The 21,897-nt window shown below is 36.5% G+C and overlaps 1 protein-coding gene across 7 annotated transcripts in view; it reads left to right on the top strand.

Annotated features, from left to right (window-relative positions):
- Positions 1-21,897, top strand: part of ATP11B (ATPase phospholipid transporting 11B (putative)) — a 71,691-nt gene that overhangs the window by 11,362 nt on the left and 38,432 nt on the right. For all 7 annotated transcript variants that reach the window (XM_072866509.1, XM_072866508.1, XM_072866507.1 and 4 more), the window contains exons 2-11: positions 4,417-4,533; positions 5,360-5,449; positions 8,629-8,709; positions 13,015-13,122; positions 13,294-13,422; positions 13,546-13,649; positions 14,938-14,985; positions 17,860-17,924; positions 18,502-18,583; positions 19,884-20,034. In XM_072866509.1, the coding sequence (XP_072722610.1) occupies positions 4,417-4,533; positions 5,360-5,449; positions 8,629-8,709; positions 13,015-13,122; positions 13,294-13,422; positions 13,546-13,649; positions 14,938-14,985; positions 17,860-17,924; positions 18,502-18,583; positions 19,884-20,034 (975 nt within the window). The remainder of the gene's footprint in view (positions 1-4,416; positions 4,534-5,359; positions 5,450-8,628; positions 8,710-13,014; positions 13,123-13,293; positions 13,423-13,545; positions 13,650-14,937; positions 14,986-17,859; positions 17,925-18,501; positions 18,584-19,883; positions 20,035-21,897) is intronic.

Genomic DNA, 21,897 nt, shown 5'->3' with positions numbered 1-21,897 from the left:
AATTTATAAAAAAGGAAAACTACAAATCACTACTTTTTTTTTTTTTTATTGTCCCAAAAAGTTATGTTGGTTTGTGCTTTATAAATTAGCTGAACTCAAACATCTGTATGTTGTATGTAAATGGCATTCGTTTGGACTATTTTCAAAAACAAACATGTCAAGTTTATCTGGGTGCAGAATTTCTACTGGGGAGGTGTGTATTGAAGATAAAATATGAGAGCTGTATTCCGGGGTAGATAATGCCTGGTTTATGTTGATAACATCAGCTGAATGGCTGAACTTTAGCCAATAAATCTAGATTTAATTTGCAGCATGAAGGGGGGAAAAAAAACAAGTTTGTTGGTTTTGTTTTTTTTTTGGTCACTTAATCTTATGGTCAAATTTTATTTTATTTACAGTTGATTCGCGAAATATACCTGACTAAGAAGCCTTAAATATCAGGTTTTGTAATAAACTCTGCTTTATTCTTTATGAAGTCAGTGATCTATGCGCTTAGGTAGAAATCACTTCACTAGATAACTCCAGAAAAACTAACTTTTATTGAAAGATATTGGTGACAACTGCATCTTGTTGCAAGACTCAGTTTAATTTAGGGGTTCTCTGCTCATGCGATTTGGCTGCAGAAATCCTTTGACAAGGGCATGTTACCCTAGTTTTATGGCTGCTTTTGATAATGACATTAGAAAGAGAAAGAACTGTCTCATAAGTGAAATTAGGAAACTGTTTTCTCTACCTCTTTGCTGGCTTGCATATAGATACTATGCAAAATCCCTTTGCTGGGCAGCAACTTGGACTACATACCAGTTTTGTGTCAGGAGCAGGATCTGTGACCAGCCACATAGTTACAGAAAAGTTAAAGGCATTTCAGTTCTTGAGCAATTAAGTTTAATGTCTGTGCAGAATTTTCTGTGGAGAGATGTGTAATTAAAATTTCTCTGGAAGATCTGCTTGGTTGCAGTCTCACCAGCTAATTACGTGATGACAGAGTTGTTGGGTAATTTCAAATGATCTTTCATAGTTACAGACATGAAACTTAGGAAACCTGGGTTCTGTTCCCAGCTCTGACACTTATTTCCTGCTGTGACTGTAGTCAAGTCACTAAGGTTGTCAAGGATGTGTCCTTTTCCAGCCATAGCTCTGAAAACTGAAGAGGCTCTTGTCCCCAGCATGCCTTGCTTGGGCATTACCATCTCCATAGATCTGCTAACTTCACAGCTTTTGTACCTTCTCCACGCTAAATTTCAACAAAACAGAGTTAAATGTGTCTAGATGGCAATTTTAAGCTGTTTTAGCTGCACAACTGCAGCTGTAAACTCATACAGCCCGAGATTCTGATTTGGAAAATAGATTGCTCACTTTTAATCAGTTGAGTCTGCTTCAGCGGAGGTATTCTCCTCTGATAGAAGTGCTCCTGCAGTTAGGCTTGACTTGTATGGAGATTAAACTCATCAACTTCCAGGTGCTCAGATAGTGGTCTGAAAGGGGCATATAAATACTTCGAATTTTTGGAAAAAATTCAGTGACACCTTAGTCACTCTGAAATTTTTCATTTATCTTTTAATAACTTTAAGCGAGTGGCACGGAGATTAGCATTTACCACCATCAGAAGACTGCCAGTCGCTTTCTTTGCTTTTTCTGTTTTTTCCCTGCTTTACATCTGTTTGGTTTAGAGTGGAATTTTTTCAGGCTGTAGAATGTGACTTTCCAAAGTGAGGATGTCTGACATTTTGTGAGTGCCAGACATTTTCTGAGATAGAAAAGAGCTGTTTACCTAGCCTTACTAATTAAACACATTTTTTCTTGCTTGCAAAACACTTTTATTGTGGCATCTTCTGGATTGATTTAGAAATAATGTGTCGCTAATGTCAGGTACCCAAAATGCTTCTGCTACAAACATTGTTCGCTTTTTAAATTTTGTGTCAGCATTTAACAGGTAGCATTTTTTTCATCTTCCTTTCATGCTTGTATTTCTTTTCTTCAAGTTGTGAACAGTTCCTTTCTTTTTGCTTTTGGCATCTTACATATTTCTTCCAGTCCTTTCCCCTATCTACTTTTTGTCTCCCTGCTCCACTCTTATCTTTATACAAGCTTTTATACCAGAGCATGTGACTAGAGCAGCCTTCCGCTGCTTGTCATCTAAAGTTTATTCTCCTTCAAATCTCTTTGAAAAATCCACCTTCCTTTCTTTCTCCCTTCTTTCTTCTGGACCTCTTTCTTTCTGAAGCAGAATGTTTCTGTAGTAATGATGCCAAATACAAAAATTTGTATGGTTGAGAGGATTTTTTAATTATTCCTTTACTTTAAAGTGATACCATCCTGAATGTGAACATACCTAATGCCCTGTGTTAGAGAACTTTATCGATTAAAGAAGATGCTTGGTTGATTATACCAGCCAGTTTCTATGTAGCTCATTGTGCTTGTTGTTCATCACCCTCTGTAGTTAACTGGTACAGAAGTATCTTCTGTTGAAGTTCTGTGAAGCGTTAGTTTTTATTTGACACAAATCAAGGTCTGAGCCTGGTTTCACAAGTGGAGCAATACAACTGCAAAGGTAGATTTCTCATCTCCAGTAGTGGAACTGGTAATGCCCTTTCTACCTGTTTTGTCAGTTGTGCTTTCACTTGGCATCAAAGAACAAGGAGACTGTGTGTACAGCGCAAAGTCGGTTCTAAGATTAGGAATGTCTGACGCTCATGCTGGAATTCACCACTTCCCGGACAATCATTGATTCCTATTGAACAACTTAACAGTTACAAATTTAATTTCACGAGCAGGTTCCATGTCTTAAAGCTTTTTGGTTTTTATTTTAGTAATTTTCTTGGCTTGTTATGTGTTTAATTACTGTTTTACTGTCTTGCTTGTCTTTTGCCATCACCTGCTTCTCCAGGTCAGAACGTTAGAGCTAGGAAGGGTTCTGGTGAGTCATGTAGCCCCAGGAAAGACTCAATTAAAGATAGACTTGAATGACCTAGATATAAGCCCTTGTGTTACAGAGACATTGCAACCTTCCCACGTGACTTAATTTGGTTTTTAATGATACCTTTTTGTAAGAAAGGAATTTTTGTTTGTTTTTCCAATATCCAAACTAAGTTTTCCTAGCTGCAACTTAAGCCTACTTCTGTTCTTCTTTGTCCTGCAGATTACCCCTTTTCTGGGTGGTACAGTCTTTTATATATTGGAAGATGTGCTAGTATATCCCAAGTTTCCTCTCCTCTAGGCTAAATGACTCTAATTTGTTTGCTCTTTAGATTGTTCAGCCTTGCGCTATATGTCATGTTTTCACGATCTTTTTGTGGCTCGTGTTCCACTCCTCTGGATGCTGTCCAGTTGGTTCACAGGAGAAGCTGTGGCTCCCAGTCCTCCTCCAGCCTCCTTGGTACTGCAGGCCTTTTTCTCAATGGGATGACATTACTGACTGACATTCAGCCTGGGATCGGCTATAGCCTTTTGATCTTTTTCTACAGAACTCCTATATGGGCTTTTATTCTCTTTTTGTAGATGCATTTAATTGTGTCTGACTGCTGTATCTTTCAGTCTTCCGTGTGTCTGGTTGGTCAAGATGACTCTGAATTTTTTTCTTGTCATTTGGTGTTCTTGCAGTCCTGAGGTGGTGTCATCTGCAAATTTAACACCTGTATTCCCCTTCCCCTTGCAGAGGCAGTTGGTGAAATTACTGACCATTAGACCTGAAACAGGGCTTTCGTTTTAAGGGACTTTGCTCAGATCTTCTGTTTTGGCAGGAAATGATTGATAAGTATTTCTGAGTATCTTTTTTTTTTTTTGAGTTTGCTTTCAGTGTTGCTACCACTCATGTATGAATTGGTGGTAATGGCAGGAAATTGCATTTGAGGTCAGACAAAATGTTAGTTCTTGGAGATACAACTTGTTCAGAAAAATACTATTGTCTAGTCAGATGCATATGCTTTTGTTTTTAAGCTGGTGAGAATCCTTTCAAAATCCATTTATCATAGCATACTAGTATGACTTGTTTGTTTTGACCTTTTACTTTTCTCATAATCTGTTTTATTAGGGTTATGAGCATGGCTGTGAGGTTTTGTAATTTATATGTGTTTTCATCTCCATTTCTGTTTCTTTTTTAAGTTTCACAGGGCTTCAAGTTTGCATGATAGCAAGTATTCTCTATCCTTTTTGAGACTCTAGGATTTTTTCTTTCATTTTCCAGAATGAGTACACAACCTCAAAATTGAGATATCCTCCCCCCCAGTTTTTGAAAGTTCTCTGCACACAGGAGACTTTAATTTACACATTAATTTTGTTTCCCATCCAAAAGCTGCTGTTCTAAAACTGCTGCTTGATATTGGATATCATTTTTCAGCACAAAGATAACAATTTTACAAAACTACAGTTAATATAATAGTCTTTCTTGATAATCTTTTTTTTTATTTTGTGCTTTAGGGTTTTGACCCACCACATCAAAGTGATACAAGAACTATTTATATAGCAAATCGTTTTCCCCAGCATGGCCATTATGTTCCTCAGAAGTTTGCGGACAACCGAATCATATCATCCAAGGTAAGGCATTAATTTGTCATGGGAAAACCACTTGCTATGTTACTTAAGAAGTTGTGTAGCAAATGTGCGTGTTTGTATTATGTCTAATGGTGCATATACAATATTCAAAATGAAACAAGCAACTTTTTTGAGGAAAAAGCTAGGTTGCTTCTTATGTAGTTTTTCGCCTGCTCTCATCCCTCTTTCCTCAGAACCTGACTAAGTACAGAACGATTAAGCACATTGGTCAGAATTTCTGAAGAAAAGTAGGTTTTAAACTAGTGTTGCCTGTGTCTGGATGTGATGCACAGAACCGCTTAAAAGGAAGGATGAAGCTGGTTGTGAGGATTTATAAAATAGCCAAATTGTAAGCTAGTACTCTGCGTAAAATAAATCGGCAATGGACTGCAATTGCAGATTCCCTCCTAGTGTGACCTTGGATTGGTATCAATAGAACTGATGGTGGGGATGTGTCTTGTCACTGTAGTGTAGGAGAGAGTGTTACAGCTGCAAAAATTAATTTCTTCTCTGCTAGCCAGGATGCAGGCAGCCAAATGACTCCAGCTGCTCCTATTCCGGTTGGTAGAACATTTAAAACTTTGACTGTAAAGGCAATGCAGTTGCTACCTCTGCTTCCCTGCTAGCTGTACTGAAGAAAAAAAAAATTAGATACAGCAGTTCTGCATGGGAGTAGGGCAAGACCAGAAGAATATTTGAGGGAGGGGAGATGGAAAATGAAAAGATTTACATTAAGAGAGTTTAATGGGAGCAGAACTGAGTTTCACTGAAAAATTGTTCAGTATGTCATAACTGTTCTTCTCTCTCTCTCTCCCTTTTTTCCCTTCAGTATACAGTGTGGAATTTTGTTCCAAAAAACTTATTTGAGCAGTTCAGAAGAGTAGCCAACTTTTATTTTCTGATTATATTTTTAGTTCAGGTAAGTTGAATAATAAACAGGAAATTGTAATTTATGTTGTAAATTCTGCCACTGATTTTTGTTCTATGAATTTAACTTCTCTATGTACATATTCTGTCTATAAAAACAACACATTTCCAGCTTCTTTGGAAAAATAACATAACTTTAAAGAATTATGTCCAAATTTAAGTACTGTCCTTAGGTTTTATCCTAGTGAATGATAATATATTTAAGTGTGCAGCTTTAAAGTCCATTGCACTGCCAGCACAGGGACTCAACTGTCTGCCTCAAAATACAATTTTAAATCTGTTAAGTTAGTAATAAAATTCCAAAGATGCTTTTCGATATTTGTGGCCATTGGTGGTGTTTGAATAAACCAGGAGTTTTACTCTGTGTTTTTAAGTGCTTCTTGGTGTGCAGAAATGCAGACATTCAAGTTCACTTGTATCAAATTGGGGAGTATGCTTGCTCTTGAGCCGAGCATAGCTTATTGTATATTTTTATTGTAGGTGGAATCTTGCTTTTGTAAATCAACACGCTATTGTTGCACAGTTCTAAGATCCTCAAATTCAATTTATTCAGATAAAATGAACACACAAAAATTTACAGCTAGGACTGACAGTTTGTCAGTTTTGAAGGCATCAGTTGATGTTGTTGATACAGTATAGGTCAGAAATATTACTGTGGCTTTTGTAGCAGAGTGTATTTCTTCTAGTTAAGAACATCCACAAGTATATTAAAAGTATGGCAGTCTGTAGATTTTCTGTGATCTTTGCACCTCCAACTCCGTAATTGTACTTGAATTCTGTTGAGCTGTTGCAGACTTAGGAGATGAAGGATAAGCAAGAGAAAGGTTGTAAGGAGAGATGATAACTTTTGAAAGACCAATTAATATCTGAGACAAAGACAAGACTTTGGGGTACACAAACTTTTCTTTCATTATAAAATAGAATGCTTTGAACATGTACAGCCCTCCACAGTGATTATCCAACATTTAGAGTATGTATCTGAAAAAGATGGTACCTCATTTGACAAAAAACAGGAATAGTGAAGAGTTCATAAGATTTGTCTGTGATTGTGCAAGATGTCAGTAGCAGGGCCAGTTCTGCAATTTTTAATCCATTGCCTCCTGTGTCCCTTGCTCTTGTTCTTTCACACTTAGAAAGAATGAACTTTCTAATAGGCTGAAAATTCCTGTGTTGGGAGTTACTAAAGTCATATAGTTCTAACTTAGTCTAACAGAATGCATTGCCCATCCCATTTTCCTAGTTAAGAATATTGACTTTGTCATTCCTGCTATGATGTTTCGTGCTGTTTAACATATTGTAGCATGAGGAAGATGGGGGCATGCTGGAGATGGAACATAAATGTTACTTACAGTAACCACAGACGGTGTTGCATTTTTAAAGCTTTTATTTCTTTTTAATGCAAATTTACCTCTTTAGTTCAATTTTGAGTCACATTCCTTTCAAACTGTTAGACTTCAGTAATATCTAAATGTGATGTCCGTGAACAAATACGGATCTAAAGGCAGAACTTCTATTCAGAGTGTAATCCTGTTCTTCTCTTGGTTCGTGACTCAAGTGGATGCCCTAATTTGTATGAGAAATGTCTTGTCTGTATTCTTGCAAACCGAACAGGAGAAAAGCTGCAGTCATTTTTGTTAATTTCCTAGAACGGAATTCTGTTTTTATTCAAATCCCATTTGGAAGTTCATTAATATCTAATATTTTTTCTTTTTATAAGGCGCAGGTGCATTTAAAAGTTGATCACCATGGTATATTCTCTGTCATACGAATCTCATGTGACCAAGACGCAGTGGCTGTCATTACCACTTTATTTCACTGGGGATGACAGAGCAGGGCAAGTTCTCATTGTGTAATTTAAACATGCAGCACAACCCACTCCACGTTGTTCACCTCACATATGCATGGCAGAAACATGGTGACAGACTGCATTTTGGTCATGTGAGGCTCCACACTAGCTGTGTGATGGATGCGTGTCCAGCTGTGTAGCAGGCTAAGGGCCGTGGTGTTTTGGTGAAAGAGGCAAAAGGAGCAGGCGGCCATGACAATTCCACCAGCACAAAACTTGCTCCATTTTAACATATGAGCCTCTCTTGAGAAAGAAGGGGAGAGTGTAGATGGCAGAAATGTCAGTTAACCCTATCCAGCCAAAAATCAGATGCTTTTGGCATGGGTTTTCTTGAAAAACATGCTGCAAAGCTGAAATTGTAGTGCTACAGCTGAAGAACAGACAATAGGCTAGATCTGATTTTTGTTGTGTTCTATAAATTGTCCATGTTTCAGTGGAAGAAAACCCAAACCAAACAACTCGCGCATGTGTTCTGTTGTAAAGTGGCATAATCTGTTTTCTCTGAGGTTCTTGGCTCTTCACAGAGTAAACTTTATGTATGATTGGTTTTTTTTTTTCTTCTTCTTTAATGGTTCCCAAAGCAATGCCATAAGTCTCAGGTAAAGTGGATCAAATCAGTGTTCGTGGTTTTGAACAGTTCTTGTGTATATTTTCTTTACAGCACTTGACCATGTTGGTTTTTTTTCCTGCAGCAGAGGAGAACCACTGACATCCCCCCCACATACAGAATTTTAGTGTATACACTGCACTTTTGGCATGCCAGCAATAATAGCACAAACTGTAAAAACTGCATGTTAACTTGGGGGAACCAGAAAGGAGCACTCTAAAAGAGTGTTCTCTAATATCTAAACTGTTGGAAATTACTATTTCTAACTTTATTTTCACTTTTGAAGTGAATGTTACTATATTCTACATTGCTGTTAAGCAGTAGATTGTATAGAGTATTGAAACAGCTTCACGAAATGTAGATTTCCTTCCTTTGTAATATACTTTTGAATTAATCTTTGTAGGATGAAAACATATCTTCCTTTTACTAAGGACTCTTAAAATTGGCAAATGCATTACAAATGTGATTAAGTCTGTTCTAAGCCCTAGAACCTTTGTTTGCATCGTTATTGACATGTATTATTTAGGTGTCAGGAATTGAGTTTTGCTCCAGAAATACTGCAAAAAGCGCAGTAAAATACTTCAAAAAGCTCAGTAACTCACAGGTTATAATGAGGAGTTTGGCAAATAGTTGTCATCTTGCTTCACTGGGGTTTTTTTTTGAAAGTACAATTGAAAAATAAAATTGGGGCTAATTTTCATATTTTCTTCTCTTTTAGCTCATGATAGATACCCCTACCAGTCCTATTACCAGTGGATTGCCATTATTCTTTGTCATAACTGTGACAGCCATAAAACAGGTAAAGGGGAAAAATCTTGTAGCATGAAGTCTTTCTAAGGTAAAGTTACTTAACAAAGTCTGACCAAGATAATGTTTAGGTACTAAAAATAAATTTAAAAGGTGTCATTTTTAGAAAGAATTTTGTATTTTAATGTTTCTTGTTAGACACTTGAACTTGAGCATTTTGGTTAGTTTTCAAGTGCTTAGTGACTCACTGCAGTATCCTTAAATGGACAGTGAATGACTGTCAGACAGCATTTTTGTCTAAACGTTACATGTCACTTGTTATAAGACCTTTTCTGAAAGCTCTTCGCTTATTCCTTTGGCACACCTTGCTGCATATTAAAACCAATCCTCCCACATGACACACTGAGGAAAGAGCTGGGGTAGATGAAGCAATGGTGCAATCCATGTTTGCCACTAGTTAAAAGGCAAATTTTGCCCCAAGGAGTATGTTTCATGGCATAAAATATATATTAACTGCAACCCTGTACGAGGTAAAAGGTCCAGTTTAGAAAGCTTCTGTTTTTGTTTTCTTTTTCTTTGATTGCATAAAACATTTTGGAGTGCTTTATAGCACTTGAAATAAAAAAAAATCTTCTAAGTATGAGTTTAATAGCAATCTTGTTCAAGCAGCATACTATATCCTACTAAGACCTAGAGGCCCTGGAAGGAGAATGTTGGTTTTTTTTTAAAAAAAAAAAAAGGGAAAGGAAAAATAAAAAAGGAAAGGGGGGAAAAAAAAGGAAAAAAAATCTTCTGTTTTCTTTAAACCCTTAAAGCAAGAGGAGAAAGAAATAAGCACATAAATAAAGAGGTGATGTGGATAGAAACTATAATCTCTTCTACAGGGAGATAATTTTCAGGAGCTATCACCTTCAAAGGGTTTGACAGTGCTGTCTGGGGAAGAGATGCAGTCATAGCAACTGTAAAGTAAGCAGGAGTCTGTTATGGAGCTACAACTGGAATTTCAATTTGCCTTCTGTGCCAGTAAGACCCAAAGCCACCCTGAAATAGGGCAGAAGTAAAAATAGCTCTAGCTTTCAAGCGGATAGAATGGTGTTTGGGGCAGAGGGGGTCCTAATGCTGGAGTAATATTTGAACTAACATTTCATCTTGTTACTGTGCAATTTGTATATGTAGAGTGCCCTAACCCTATACAATTGCAGTTGTTATAATCACCCCCAAAAATAATACGTTCAAGATCTATTGTCATAAGTAGGCAATGGAAAATATCTCTTAAAGCTGTGTAAACAGAAAGGGATTGTGCAACTTAGTTATAAATATTAGATTTTTTTTTTTCCAGAACGAAGTTGGACTTGTATAAGTCCAAAATAATCCGTTACCACCTTGTTTCCAGATATCCAATCTTATATTGGGAAATTTAAGTATCTTACCATCAATTGCAAATAATAGAGATTCTGGCATTCCTTCTAAAAGTTTCAAATCATTCATGACTTGCCAAGCATCAAGAGTTTTTCTGATTGTCTCAATATCTCTGCAAGGACTATTGGAACCACCTAAACTGATCTAATGGACTCTTGCGTTTATCCTACCTGCTGCAAAGTAGGTAAACAGTATTCACAAGCTGTTATCTTGGAAAGACAGTTCAGTGTGCTATTTCCAACAGGCTGCCCTTGGACAAGGAAGAAAAATCTTCTCTTGGAATGCAGAGGGGAAAATACCCAGTATGGTCTCAAAACCAGCTCCCATTTTCTGTCAAACCAGAAGTGGAATAGGAAGTAGATTTTAGGGGAGGAAGCCCCTTTTGAAAGCTGTGGGGCACTGGTTCTATACAAAGTTACATCAGGTTAAATGTTAAACTATAACTTCGTAGTCTCTGAAAAGATGAAGAGGAAAAATAGAAGCGTTAATGGTATGTGGGTTTGAGAAGCTTAGCAGTGGGTGGAAAAACTCTCCCCTGCTTCCAGAAGGCCAGTTAACATGGCACCTCTAGCAAACCTCAAAACTCAGCCTTATTTTAATCTCAGCCAAGGGGACAGAACTTTTTCTTCTTAGAAGTGTAATTGCACCTAGGTCAGAAGAAGGACATACGGGACTGCAAAGTGGTGCAACTCACACTGTGTCATTTTCTCTGTCTTGTTAGCCAGAGCACTTTCCTCCTTATGCCTATGAAGATGCATATGCAGTCCTCAGAGGAGCCCAAAATTAGAAAATAAAATAAATAAAAATAAAACTAAATTTAAAGTTAAACAAAACAAAATAGAACAAAATAAAGGTATTTCCTAAGGAACTTTAGGGAACTTAGTCCATTGCTAAATACCTATGAACTTCTTGAAAAGAAGCTGATTGGACACAGATGTTTACACAACTGTTGGGTAAATTAGAAATAACTATTTTGCAGGTTTTGATTAAATACAGACCTAAACTGGGAATGAAAAACCTGGTAATGTAATATGCAGACCTGTTTTAATTTTGTCCTTTTCTCAAGTACATTGGTGCAGTTATTTAAGCAGGACTTAAGAATATAATTTAATTGAGGGATTTTAATCTTTAGTTTCTGTTCATGCAATTAAGGAACATTCCCTGTATTCCTATTGCATCTTTCTTTTTAACAATATTTTGCAATATTTGTAAGTGAAAATAAGGAATTCTCTCAAAAATGCCGCAGTAGGTAAATTTTGGGAGAATTTAAATGGACTACAGTAAGTTGGCTCTTAAGAATTCCCTGGTGTAAGGTGTTACCCTTGTGTTGTAGGCAATAAGTGTCAGATAGAGAAAGTGCTGAAATCTGTACTTTCTAAAGAAGGTAAATTTCAGTTCTTTGCCAAATGCCCATATTGCTCAGCTGTTCAGGTTTGAGACAAATGCCCCAAGGTTACTGAGTGTTAGTTAAATCCTTGTTTTCTTCTGTCAGTCACCTTTAACAAGGAGCTGTAGGTACTGACTTGATGCTTTTTCATACTGAGTAGGAAGGGCTCTTAAAGAGTCTTACTTAGGGGTTTTAGGATTCTGATTTCCCGGTATCTCTCTGTGTGGCTACTATTACTACACACTTATTAATTATTTATTTTTAAGCAGCTGGCATATAAAGCTTCCCTCTTTTTCTTTTTTTTTTTTTAACCTAGGTAGTGCAGTTGTGCTGTCCTTACTCATTTGTGCTAGTAACAGTGGAGGTGCATGAAGGTAGAACTGCAAAACTATACTTTTAACATGCTAAATTCATCATATAACTTTCCTCTGGACTCCAGTCAACCACAGAATTCTCCAAACTGCATCTGCATTAGTACTCTTTGTATTATGACATTCATATATAATGTTTGTAGCGTTCTAGGATGAGTTGGGATAATGTCTGCTGTTTCAGAGGGCCTCCTTCTTCTATCTGCAAACTTCCAAGGAAGTGGTTTTAACTCTTTCACATTTTTTTTATACCTACAAAAAAGCATTTTTGGAAATGTGTCTCTTACTGCAAATCAGTTGTAGGAGTTTTGCCAGGATGTAAGAGGCAGTTGAACTTCTGCATAGACTGATTCATTTCTTGTGTTTGCTTGTTGGGCTTTCCAGACGGTACCTAGACTTGGGGATCAGAGATCATGCTATTGACAATCATGCTATTAGATTAAATAAGCAATGTATTAATAGCTTAGGAAAATAGGAGGGGAATAATATACCTGGATTCACTCTCATGAATATTTGCACATGTGTGTGCATGGGATAAAGGGTGCTTAAAGAAGTGCTGAATATTGGGTAAAGGAAAACTGCTTAATTTATCCATTAAACTCAGTTGCTGCGAACTGTTGCATTAGGACACACAAAGAACTAAAACTTTCTCAGTCATCTTTTCTTGCTATACAGAGCTGATGTGTGTACAGCACGTCATACAAAATTAAGAAATCTTAACATTTCATGCATAGGGTATGGCAGGAACTATCAGAAGTGCTATAAGACATGAGGAAGTAATTTCAGTCTGTTACTTCTCTTAAAAAAAAAAAAATCCATAAGAGAGACTGGGAGTGACTGTTCCCAGTTTTGTGGTACATTAATCCATATAGATAAAAGATTGAATGAGTGTTTATCTCATCTGCAGAAAATGTCATTGCCTGTTTGTTTTAACAGAACATGGAACTGTTAAGTTTCTTCATCACTTTTGCTACTTTATTTGCCTTTAGTTATTTGTGTAAAGTGAGTAAAAATTAAGAGGTTTCACAGGTTCTTAAGTAACAGCTGTAGTAGAAACTTAAGAGAAGTTAGTAACTGTATTCAGGCTATGCAGCAAGTAATTTGAAGCACATTTACTTAGAAGATATTTGTTATGCTTACAGGTTTCTTGCTTAAAAAGTAAATTTGTATGTGTTTTCCACAGGGTTATGAAGACTGGCTACGACATAAAGCAGACAATGAAGTAAACGGTGCTCCGGTTTATGTTGTTCGAAGTGGTGGCCTTGTAAAAACTAGATCTAAAAACATTCGGGTATGTGCCTAAGGACAAATTGAAAATTGTGTTTCTATTGCATAGCTAGAGCTCTTGTTTCATTACTAATCATCGTAGCCTGTTTCATCATGATTCGGTAGCAATGTTGAAATGAATTCTTCTCTTTTAAAACTCTATTTGTACACTTCTCATTTGTGTTCACTTCATTAGGTGGGGGACATTGTCAGAGTAGCCAAAGATGAGACTTTTCCTGTTGATCTGGTGCTTCTGTCATCTGATCGAGTCGACGGTTCATGCCATGTTACTACCGCAAGTTTGGATGGAGAGACCAATCTTAAGGTCTGGGTTACTGCTGTGAAATAGAATGTAGCTAATTTTCAATGCCATTTTTATTTCAGCCTGCTGGAATACCCCCCCGCCCAGTAGTCCTGTATCCTTAACGTAATGGACACTGTTTTACAGACACATGTTGCAGTCCCAGAAACAGCAGTGTTACAGTCTGTTGCCAACCTGGACAAACTTGTAGCTGTTATAGAATGTCAGCAGCCAGAAGCAGATCTATACAGGTATCACTTTATTAGTAAATATTTTGAAATTAAATCAAAATGAAGCGTTTAATATTAGGAATATTATGGGTCTTTCTGGGATTAAAATAGTTTCAGACATCTGCTTAAATTTTAGGTTTTAATAATTAGTGTGTTTATACATATGTACTTACTGAAAGTTGCAAGTGATGAGTTAAATTTGAGTATTTCAGTAGTAAATCAGAAATTATAGGATAATATTTACCTTTTGTATTTTAATCATGACACTTATGTATATTTCTGTGGTAACCAGTAAACTTGTTTCCAGATTTTAAAAAATTAAATGGCCTATGAGTCTGAGCGGGTTGGAGAAAGAGTTGTATAAGGTTCTGCCAGGAGATTTCAGTACTATATAGTATATTTTTTTTAAATTGAATTAACTCAAACCATAGCAAATTGCTGTAAGCTTATGTTAATTCTAAGGATATGTGTCGGTCATGTTTATTTTGCTTATGCTCAAGGGAAGATTTGAAATCCGTTCTTCAGCAGCAAAAATTTAGATTAAAAACAGTTGTATCTGAGCGTGCTTCCTCTCAGCTTTTAACATCAGCAAGCAATGCCCTAGACTCTGTAAAACAGCATCATAGGTAACAAGTTATATTCCTGTCCAAGTTTCTCGTGAATTGTATAAGGGAAAATGGTCGCTATCAAGTAGTAGTTTTCAAAATCCAAGTATATCACAGCAGCTATTCTTAAGTAAGCTTTGGGATCTTTGAGAAATATTAAATTCTTAAAAACTAAGATATTTCGTTTGAACAGCTGTTCAAATATTAGATCTTTAGTTCAGTTTGTAGAGAACATCAAGTTAAGGTACAATTACTGTAGAAGTTTATATCCCTATTTGTAGCTGGGGTCATGCTAAATATGCAAGTGTCAGATTTTGAAAGCAGAGTGGATTGGCTTTATTAAATGAAAAATTACTATTTCTGATGGATAATATGCTAACTTATATTTGTTGAGGAATTATTTCTTACTGAAATATCAAGAAGTCACAATGTGTTTCAACTGAGTAAGGAATATAATCTTTTGTGGTTTTATTAATGAAACCTAATAGCCTTTCTCAAATGACTGTTCTTTTGAAGGATAAATATTTCTGTTGTTAAATATCTCTTGTAAAATTATTGCCAGTGTTGCCATATTGTTTGATTGTTAGTAAAAGTTGATTATTTTGCACGTGAACCATTAATGACTTTTTTGTAAATATAGAGGAGGTTTTTTACATTTTTAAGTCTTTATGTAGATATTTCTAACACATGGCCATCTTTCATAGATTTGTTGGAAGAATAACTATAAGTCAACAAACTGAAGAAATTGTACGGTAAGTAAAATGTTATGAGATTCATAGATTATTAGATTATTATATAGATTATTAGAATAATCTATAGATTATTAGAACTGATGGAGGGGGTTAAAATCATGACCATCACAAAAAAGAGTTACTGTTGAATATACGAAAGGGAGGGGTATTTTTACTCAAAGTATCAATTGTAGCTGCATGCTTCAGATAGAGATGAGAAAAAATTAGTGAAAGTAAGTTCATTACTGCCCAGTTTTTCAGAGTTAATAGGACAGTTCTGGAAAGCTTGGCTGTTCTGAGTTGGGTAATTTTTAGACACTGGTAATCAGCTGGTAACTTTGTTGCTATTTGTTATTTAAAACATTTATTGATCTTAAACATTTTCCAGTGGCATATAATTCCTAGAAATCATGGATCTGTTTTATCAAAGCCTCTGCTACAAATTTGTAGCTTTTAGTATATATTTCAAACTACTGTACTACCTGGTCTGTAAAGATAAGTGCTTACATCTGTAATGGTCAACACTTAATTGTGTGTGCATATTGCTATGTGCACATAATCATGTGCTCACAACCTTTCCCTGTGCAGTCATAGCAAGTAGCATACACCTAAACACATGTAAAAATATAAAAATAAAGATGTGAAGCCACTTACAGACCTACTTGTGGACTTTCTCAAAAGATTGCCATTGTGGTGGGTTGGCCCCAGCTAGCAGCCAAGCATCCACATAGCTGCTCGTTCACTTCTTCCCACCACAACAGGACAGGAGAGAAAAATAGGAAGAACAGGAGCGAGAAAGGTCATGGTTTGAAATAAAGACAGGGAAATCACTCACAAGAAATGGCCAGATTTTCAGGAATATTTAGCGTGCAAGTTATTTTGTTTTCTCTTGAGAGTTGTTTATAATCAAGCTTTCAAGAAACTTGGTCACCTCTTCTCAAAATGTGAAGTGCTGTGTCGTATGTATAAATGTGTCACAGAAACAGGTGCATCTGTTAACGATTCTTTCACTCTTCTCATGTGCAAAATGTTATCCTTTACACATTTTTAGTGAATTTTCTACCTGAATCAAATATTAAAGCAGTATTCTTTTCCATCTAATGTGTGCCTTCAGTCTGAAGAACTGAAAGTCTTTCAATGTGAGAGCCTCCTATGAGGCTGGCAAACACCTGTCAATTTTAGATAGGAGTAACATGGAGTTCAGAGTGAATCAATGATTTGTCAATGGCTTTGCAAGAAATATGGGAATGTAGAAGGCAGATTACTTGGCCCCAAGTCCTTGGCCCCAAGCCTTAGCCACCCCCACAAAAAGCCCCCACCCAAACTCCTCCAAAAACCCACTCAGCTGTTTTCTAAGGTCGCTTTTTGTGCTACTTCACTTAGAGCTTTTCAGAATTCATTACTGCCAGGCATTACAGGTTCAGCTTTGGGATATTCTATCAAAATAATTTAGTTGACAACATGTAACAGAGTCAGTTTAAAGGGAGTGTGGAAAATAATTGCAAGTTCTGAATACTGGTGGAGTTGTATCTTCTGACTGTCAAAGATAAATTTGTCTGTTCTGTGTTGTACTGATTCAGGTTTTGTATTTTGGGTTTGTCAGACTGGTTTTACAAAATGCAAAAACCACTTGAATCCAGAAATATATATTTAGGTTTCTTATAAGAAAAGGTTAAATGCTTGAGCATTTAGGCCCTTTTAGTTCAGTTTTTCAGTTAAAGTTTGAGTCTAGCCTAATATATTAACATATGTATATGTAATTTAAAGAACCTATCATAATCTGTGTGTATAATTGGTGCACATGGTATTTGTGATGGTAACTGTCACATTTGCAGTAACATTTAAGTTAAACATTTAACTGTGGGAGGTGAGATGTGGGTTTGTTTTTTTTCTTTTTTTGAGTAACTCTGCATTATGCTTTCAAAGAAACTTAAAGTACAAGAGCTTTCTTCATATAATAGTGATCATGGACTGCTTGTGGTACAGCTAATGGAAGAGTAAGACAAACCCAAGGGCTTGTATGCTGTAGCACTTAGTATATGATCTTTAATTCTTTTGCTTATACTCAGTGTGTCAACCTGGCCACTGCAGTTGTTCATTTTCTGCTTTCATTTGAAACGCTGGCAAAAGCAGTGAATGCACTTTTTTTTTTAATTTCAAACCAACCGTACTGGCAGTTTCTAAAGATGATACAGCCGCTGGAGTAGAACATACAGCTCTAACCTTATATGAACCTTGATTCTAACTGGAGCTTTATTTTCACAGCACTGTTTACAGTTAACTTAGCCAATGAAATGAATGTATGTATTGTGGTGTGATAGATGTGAGGAAAAAACATTTATGAAATTTTACGCTTGTGTTAGGAAGCAGAACTTGCGGTGTTGTGGTGGTGGTGTGTCCATCTAGTTGTTTGTCTTTGTTTCTCTGGTATGAATAGCTTTTGAACTTGCTATATCATTTCAGTTTGACAGAGGGGTAGAAGTAAGATAGGTAAAATAGCCAAACCTAAAATAGCACTCCTGTTGCACTGTGAGCTTGACAGGTTTTTTGCCTGCTGGCTTCTCGGGTAACTTGCGGGTCTCTCTGAACCCCAGCCATTTGGTATATTTAGCTCAATCACTAGTTATGGGGTATTGAACAGTGGTGGGAGACTATGGCCGTGACCAAAGGGACATGAAAGGAAAGAGAGAGCTCTGTGGAGATGTGTGGGTGAGGTTGTGGTAAAAGGGGTAAGAGGATTGAAGATGGACCTAAATAAGGGTGGGGTTGGAGTTGTTGCGGTGGGAATTCATAGGGGGGATATAGAACGACTTTGCATAGGAAACTGGATTTCACTAGTCCTATAGAATACAGAACAACTAATTTTTAAATGCTGATATGTCTGTTTCTTTTTAGACCTCTTGGGCCTGAAAGTCTCTTACTTCGTGGAGCAAGATTAAAAAACACTAAAGAAATATTTGGTTTGTAGACATCTAAATATTTAAAGAGTATTCTCTTCTTAAAACATGTTGATGAACTGTGGTTTAATTCTACTTGCACTGACGAAATTGTAATAATCTTGCTGACTGTTACCTGAGGGGATATGATTGTAGAAGAAAGTAATGATATTATGCTGAAGAACCTCTAAGGATATAAAGTTCCAGTTCCGCTCTGTGAAAATATTTGAAGTGGTTTGATAAAGGAGTAACTTAACTTCAATGGATAAATGACTGTTGTTACTGTTACCCGTCGTTCAAGACTTTCTCCTGAGATTTACCATTCTGATTTCCATAAAATACATATTGAAGAGCAGTACAGTCATAATAATGAACAGTGTTTTAGTAGGTGTTAAAATTACTTCAGCAGTACTGTTTTACTATAGCAGAAAATTGCATATACTTACAAAATACTGTCTCACCATTGTACTGAAGTAAACACGAAAGTAATATCACCTCTTGATTTTATCCTATGTCTCTTAAAATGAAAAATTCTGCAAATTGTATCTATGCAGAAAATAAAGTATAACTCTTTGTTCCCCTCCCCCCCCTTCCTTCCCAGGTGTTGCAGTGTATACAGGTATGGAGACAAAGATGGCATTAAATTACAAGAGTAAATCTCAGAAACGGTCAGCAGTAGAAAAGTATGTTTATTTTCTAATATCTTTCTTATTTGTAGAGTTTTAACTTAGTTTTTCCCCAGTAACTTTAAAACCCTCATGATCTCATCATTGGGTTGTAGACAAGGGAAGAGAGTGTAATTGCTTTGCCTTCAGTAGGAAGCTATAAAGATAAAATCAATTTCTTAATATTTCATCCTTTATTGATTCTTTCAGTAGTGTACAAAGCTGAAATACTCAAGCTTAAAAAGGACTAAAGCAGAAAAAGTTAGTTCTGGAGGTTTGTCTTTGAGATGGGGAGATCATTTAATGATAGGTGAAATGCTGCTTGAACCAGATGCTCAGAGATAGTTTTCAAAACAGTCCCAGCCTCTGCTGTTCTCTGCATCCTTTACTGTAAAACTGCATCATGCCTTTAAAGAGGACAGATTGAAATGAAGTCTTGATTGCTTACAATCTTTGTCCTGAATCGTAGTATTTGATATAATGAAAAATAGCTTTGTTTCACATAGTCTAAAGGATTTAGCCTATCCAGATACGTTTTGCAATGAATCTTGCTTGTAGGACAAGTCACAGGCTCAGTTTTAAAAATCTTTGTCTGTAATTATGGGATAGGTGTTATTACAATAGAGTTTTACATGTTGAACCTCGTGAATTATTTTAAAAGGAAACAGGAGTTCTGATATGTTGCCTTTATTCCAGTTACTAAAAATCTAAGATAGCCTCCCAGCATTCTTTTGCAAACATGGGTTTGATTATTCTTCTATAGCCAGATACAAACAGAACTGTAGAGTGCACAAGAGAAATTCAGTCATCAAAGCAAGGGGTGGAAAGATGGTCTGGCTAGCATTACAGAATACAGAGGCAAGTTTGACTGTATCCTGGTATAGCATGGCCTAGGTTAAATAATCAGATGCACATGGTAGTGCTCTTCTAACTGAAGAACGAGGTGCAGCCTTGGATTTCCACTGTGGTTGTTTGTACTGCCTTCACAGCCTTGCTAGATACTCAGGGGAGAAGAGAAGGATAAGTCAGCCCCCAAAATCTTGGACAGTGGCTGTGACACAAGTCAGCTGTTGAGGTATTCTTGCACCTTAATCTAGTCTTCATATTGCTATATGTAGAGTATATCTTAGTCAGATGTAGGATTTCTTTTCACTTCTGTTGCCTGCTTGTCACATAGGAACTTTATATCCATATCAAACACAGGATACATTTTAAAAAGAAATTGTCCAGTAAGTTTTTGATCAATTCATGTAACCACAGCGTGTCAACAGATTAAGTAAAATAAACTGAAGTTGCTTTTTTTTTTGCCTCTTTGTAGGTCCATGAATTCCTTTTTGATTATTTATCTAATAATCCTCCTATTTGAAGCCATTCTGAGCACTATTTTAAAGTATGCATGGCAAGCTGAAGAAAAATGGGATGAGCCTTGGTATAATGAAAAAACAGAGCATGAAAGAAACAGCAGTAAGGTAATGTAGCTCTACCCAGTTGCATATCTGAGGAACCCTCAACCACTACATACTGAATGTGATATTTATTATGTCTCTATTCTTGGATATAGGTGTAACTACCACATGATCCACTTGCAAGTCTGTGTGCTGTTGTCTCAGTATTTTTGAGGGAGTTAGTCCTATGTAGTGCTCACCCCTGTGTAGACATACCTTACCTCTGTTACTGGTTGGACTTTTTTTTCCTTTATGAAAATACCAAGCTTTTTGAAAATTTTAGGTTTTGTTAGGACATATTTCTGATGTTCTGTGTTCTTATTATAGTTATTGTTCTTTTGGGTGTCTCTCTTCATTCCTTAAATGAAAAGAGGAGAAGGATGGCTGTTCTTGTGCATGTTCCATTGCAGTGATTTCATAGTTCAGGCATTTTGGACATTCTGTGATGTTGAGATTGTTCAGACAATTTTGTAAGGCTGTAATTTTGCTCAAGCTCCTGCTTGCCTTCTCATTTTTCTGTAGAGATTGGAGGGATACTTTGAACTGTTCCTTAAGTCTGCAGTTCTGAGAAGTGTCTTTTCTCTTAACCATTCTGTATTTTTCTTATTTTTCTGTCTTCTGTTTAATTTTTTATTTCCATATGAATCTGCCTTCTTCCAAAGCAGTTCAGGAGCAGGCTGGAGCTGATTCTAAGAAGTAGAGGGGATTTTCAAAGCACAGAAGAATTAGAAATCCAGTTTCCACATGTGATCCGGTGTCAGATATTTAACACGCACACCCTCCCACATCCTCCCCATCTCCCAGAGAGTTGAGAATTGAATGTGCTCACTAGGTGCCATGTGTGCAAAAAGGTCCAAATCCCAAGTCAGGAGAGTTCTGTTCTGCTTCACAAGTAGAGTGAAATTTATGGTTAGTACATAGTGGTTCAGGAAGGAAAAAAAAAGTAATTTGAGAATGTCTTCGATTCAAGGAGAGTTAAGAGTTTACTGGCATTTCAGTAGAACGTGCAGCTTTCTGAGAAGCTTGTCATGTGAAGTGTTTTTGTGGTCTAACTGGAAAAAAATCTTTATCTCAATGCTGTGTTTTATTTAAAATTATTCAGGTTATCACTAGTTATCAAAAACTTTTCATTGTATTCTAAAATAATCTTATCTAAACATGTCACTGTTTAAAAGTACTAAATGAATTTAAAAGTTTTCAGGTTGTTTAGTGCCTTTTATTTTTAGTACCTGCACCCACTTAATGCACTTTCAACTGTTTGAAGTGGTCAGTCAAGTAAATTCTTGGTTCCTCTTAATTTGAAGTAGTTGCTATGTAAGTTAGACTAGCCTATGGAGCCTTTTCAGTTCCGGATAGAATCGGGATAAGTACTTAGTCTTTCCATTCAGGAGCATACAGAGCCATCTGTGTTTCTGCAGTGTCACTCTCCTTCTATCATGTCTTTGTTTTTCTCTCTCCGCTGTTTATTTCCACAATCTGCTTTGCAGTTCTACATATGCTGACATCCTTACTTGAAGTGCTTTTGCTGTTGATCTGTCCTGTGTTGTCACTCCCTAGTTAGGAAGAACAGACATTATTTAGCTTTGCAAACTGTTGACTACTTTTATTCTCCTTTTCTTCAAAATGTTCTCCTACACCAATATCTGGTAGAGTTGAAAGAGATGTCCCAGTTTTTCTCCTCTCTTATCTCCCTTGCTCAATATTCAAGTGTTGGTAAAAGCCTTCCCAAAGCACAATTTAGATACTGAGTTTGTTGTGCAAATGAAAAAGAGACTTCAAAGAGACTGTAATGTTGCATTTCAGAGTTTGTTAAAATTGTCATACCTAATAAAGAGGAATTTCTATCCTATTACATAGCTGTTTACCTGAAATGTATGTGTCGAACAC

The sequence above is a fragment of the Ciconia boyciana genome, chromosome 7 (genome assembly GCF_034638445.1).
Source record: "Ciconia boyciana chromosome 7, ASM3463844v1, whole genome shotgun sequence".
NCBI classification, from domain to species: Eukaryota; Metazoa; Chordata; class Aves; order Ciconiiformes; family Ciconiidae; genus Ciconia; species Ciconia boyciana.
Note: the sequence above shows the minus strand (reverse complement) of the source record. Positions and strands in the feature narration are given on the sequence as shown.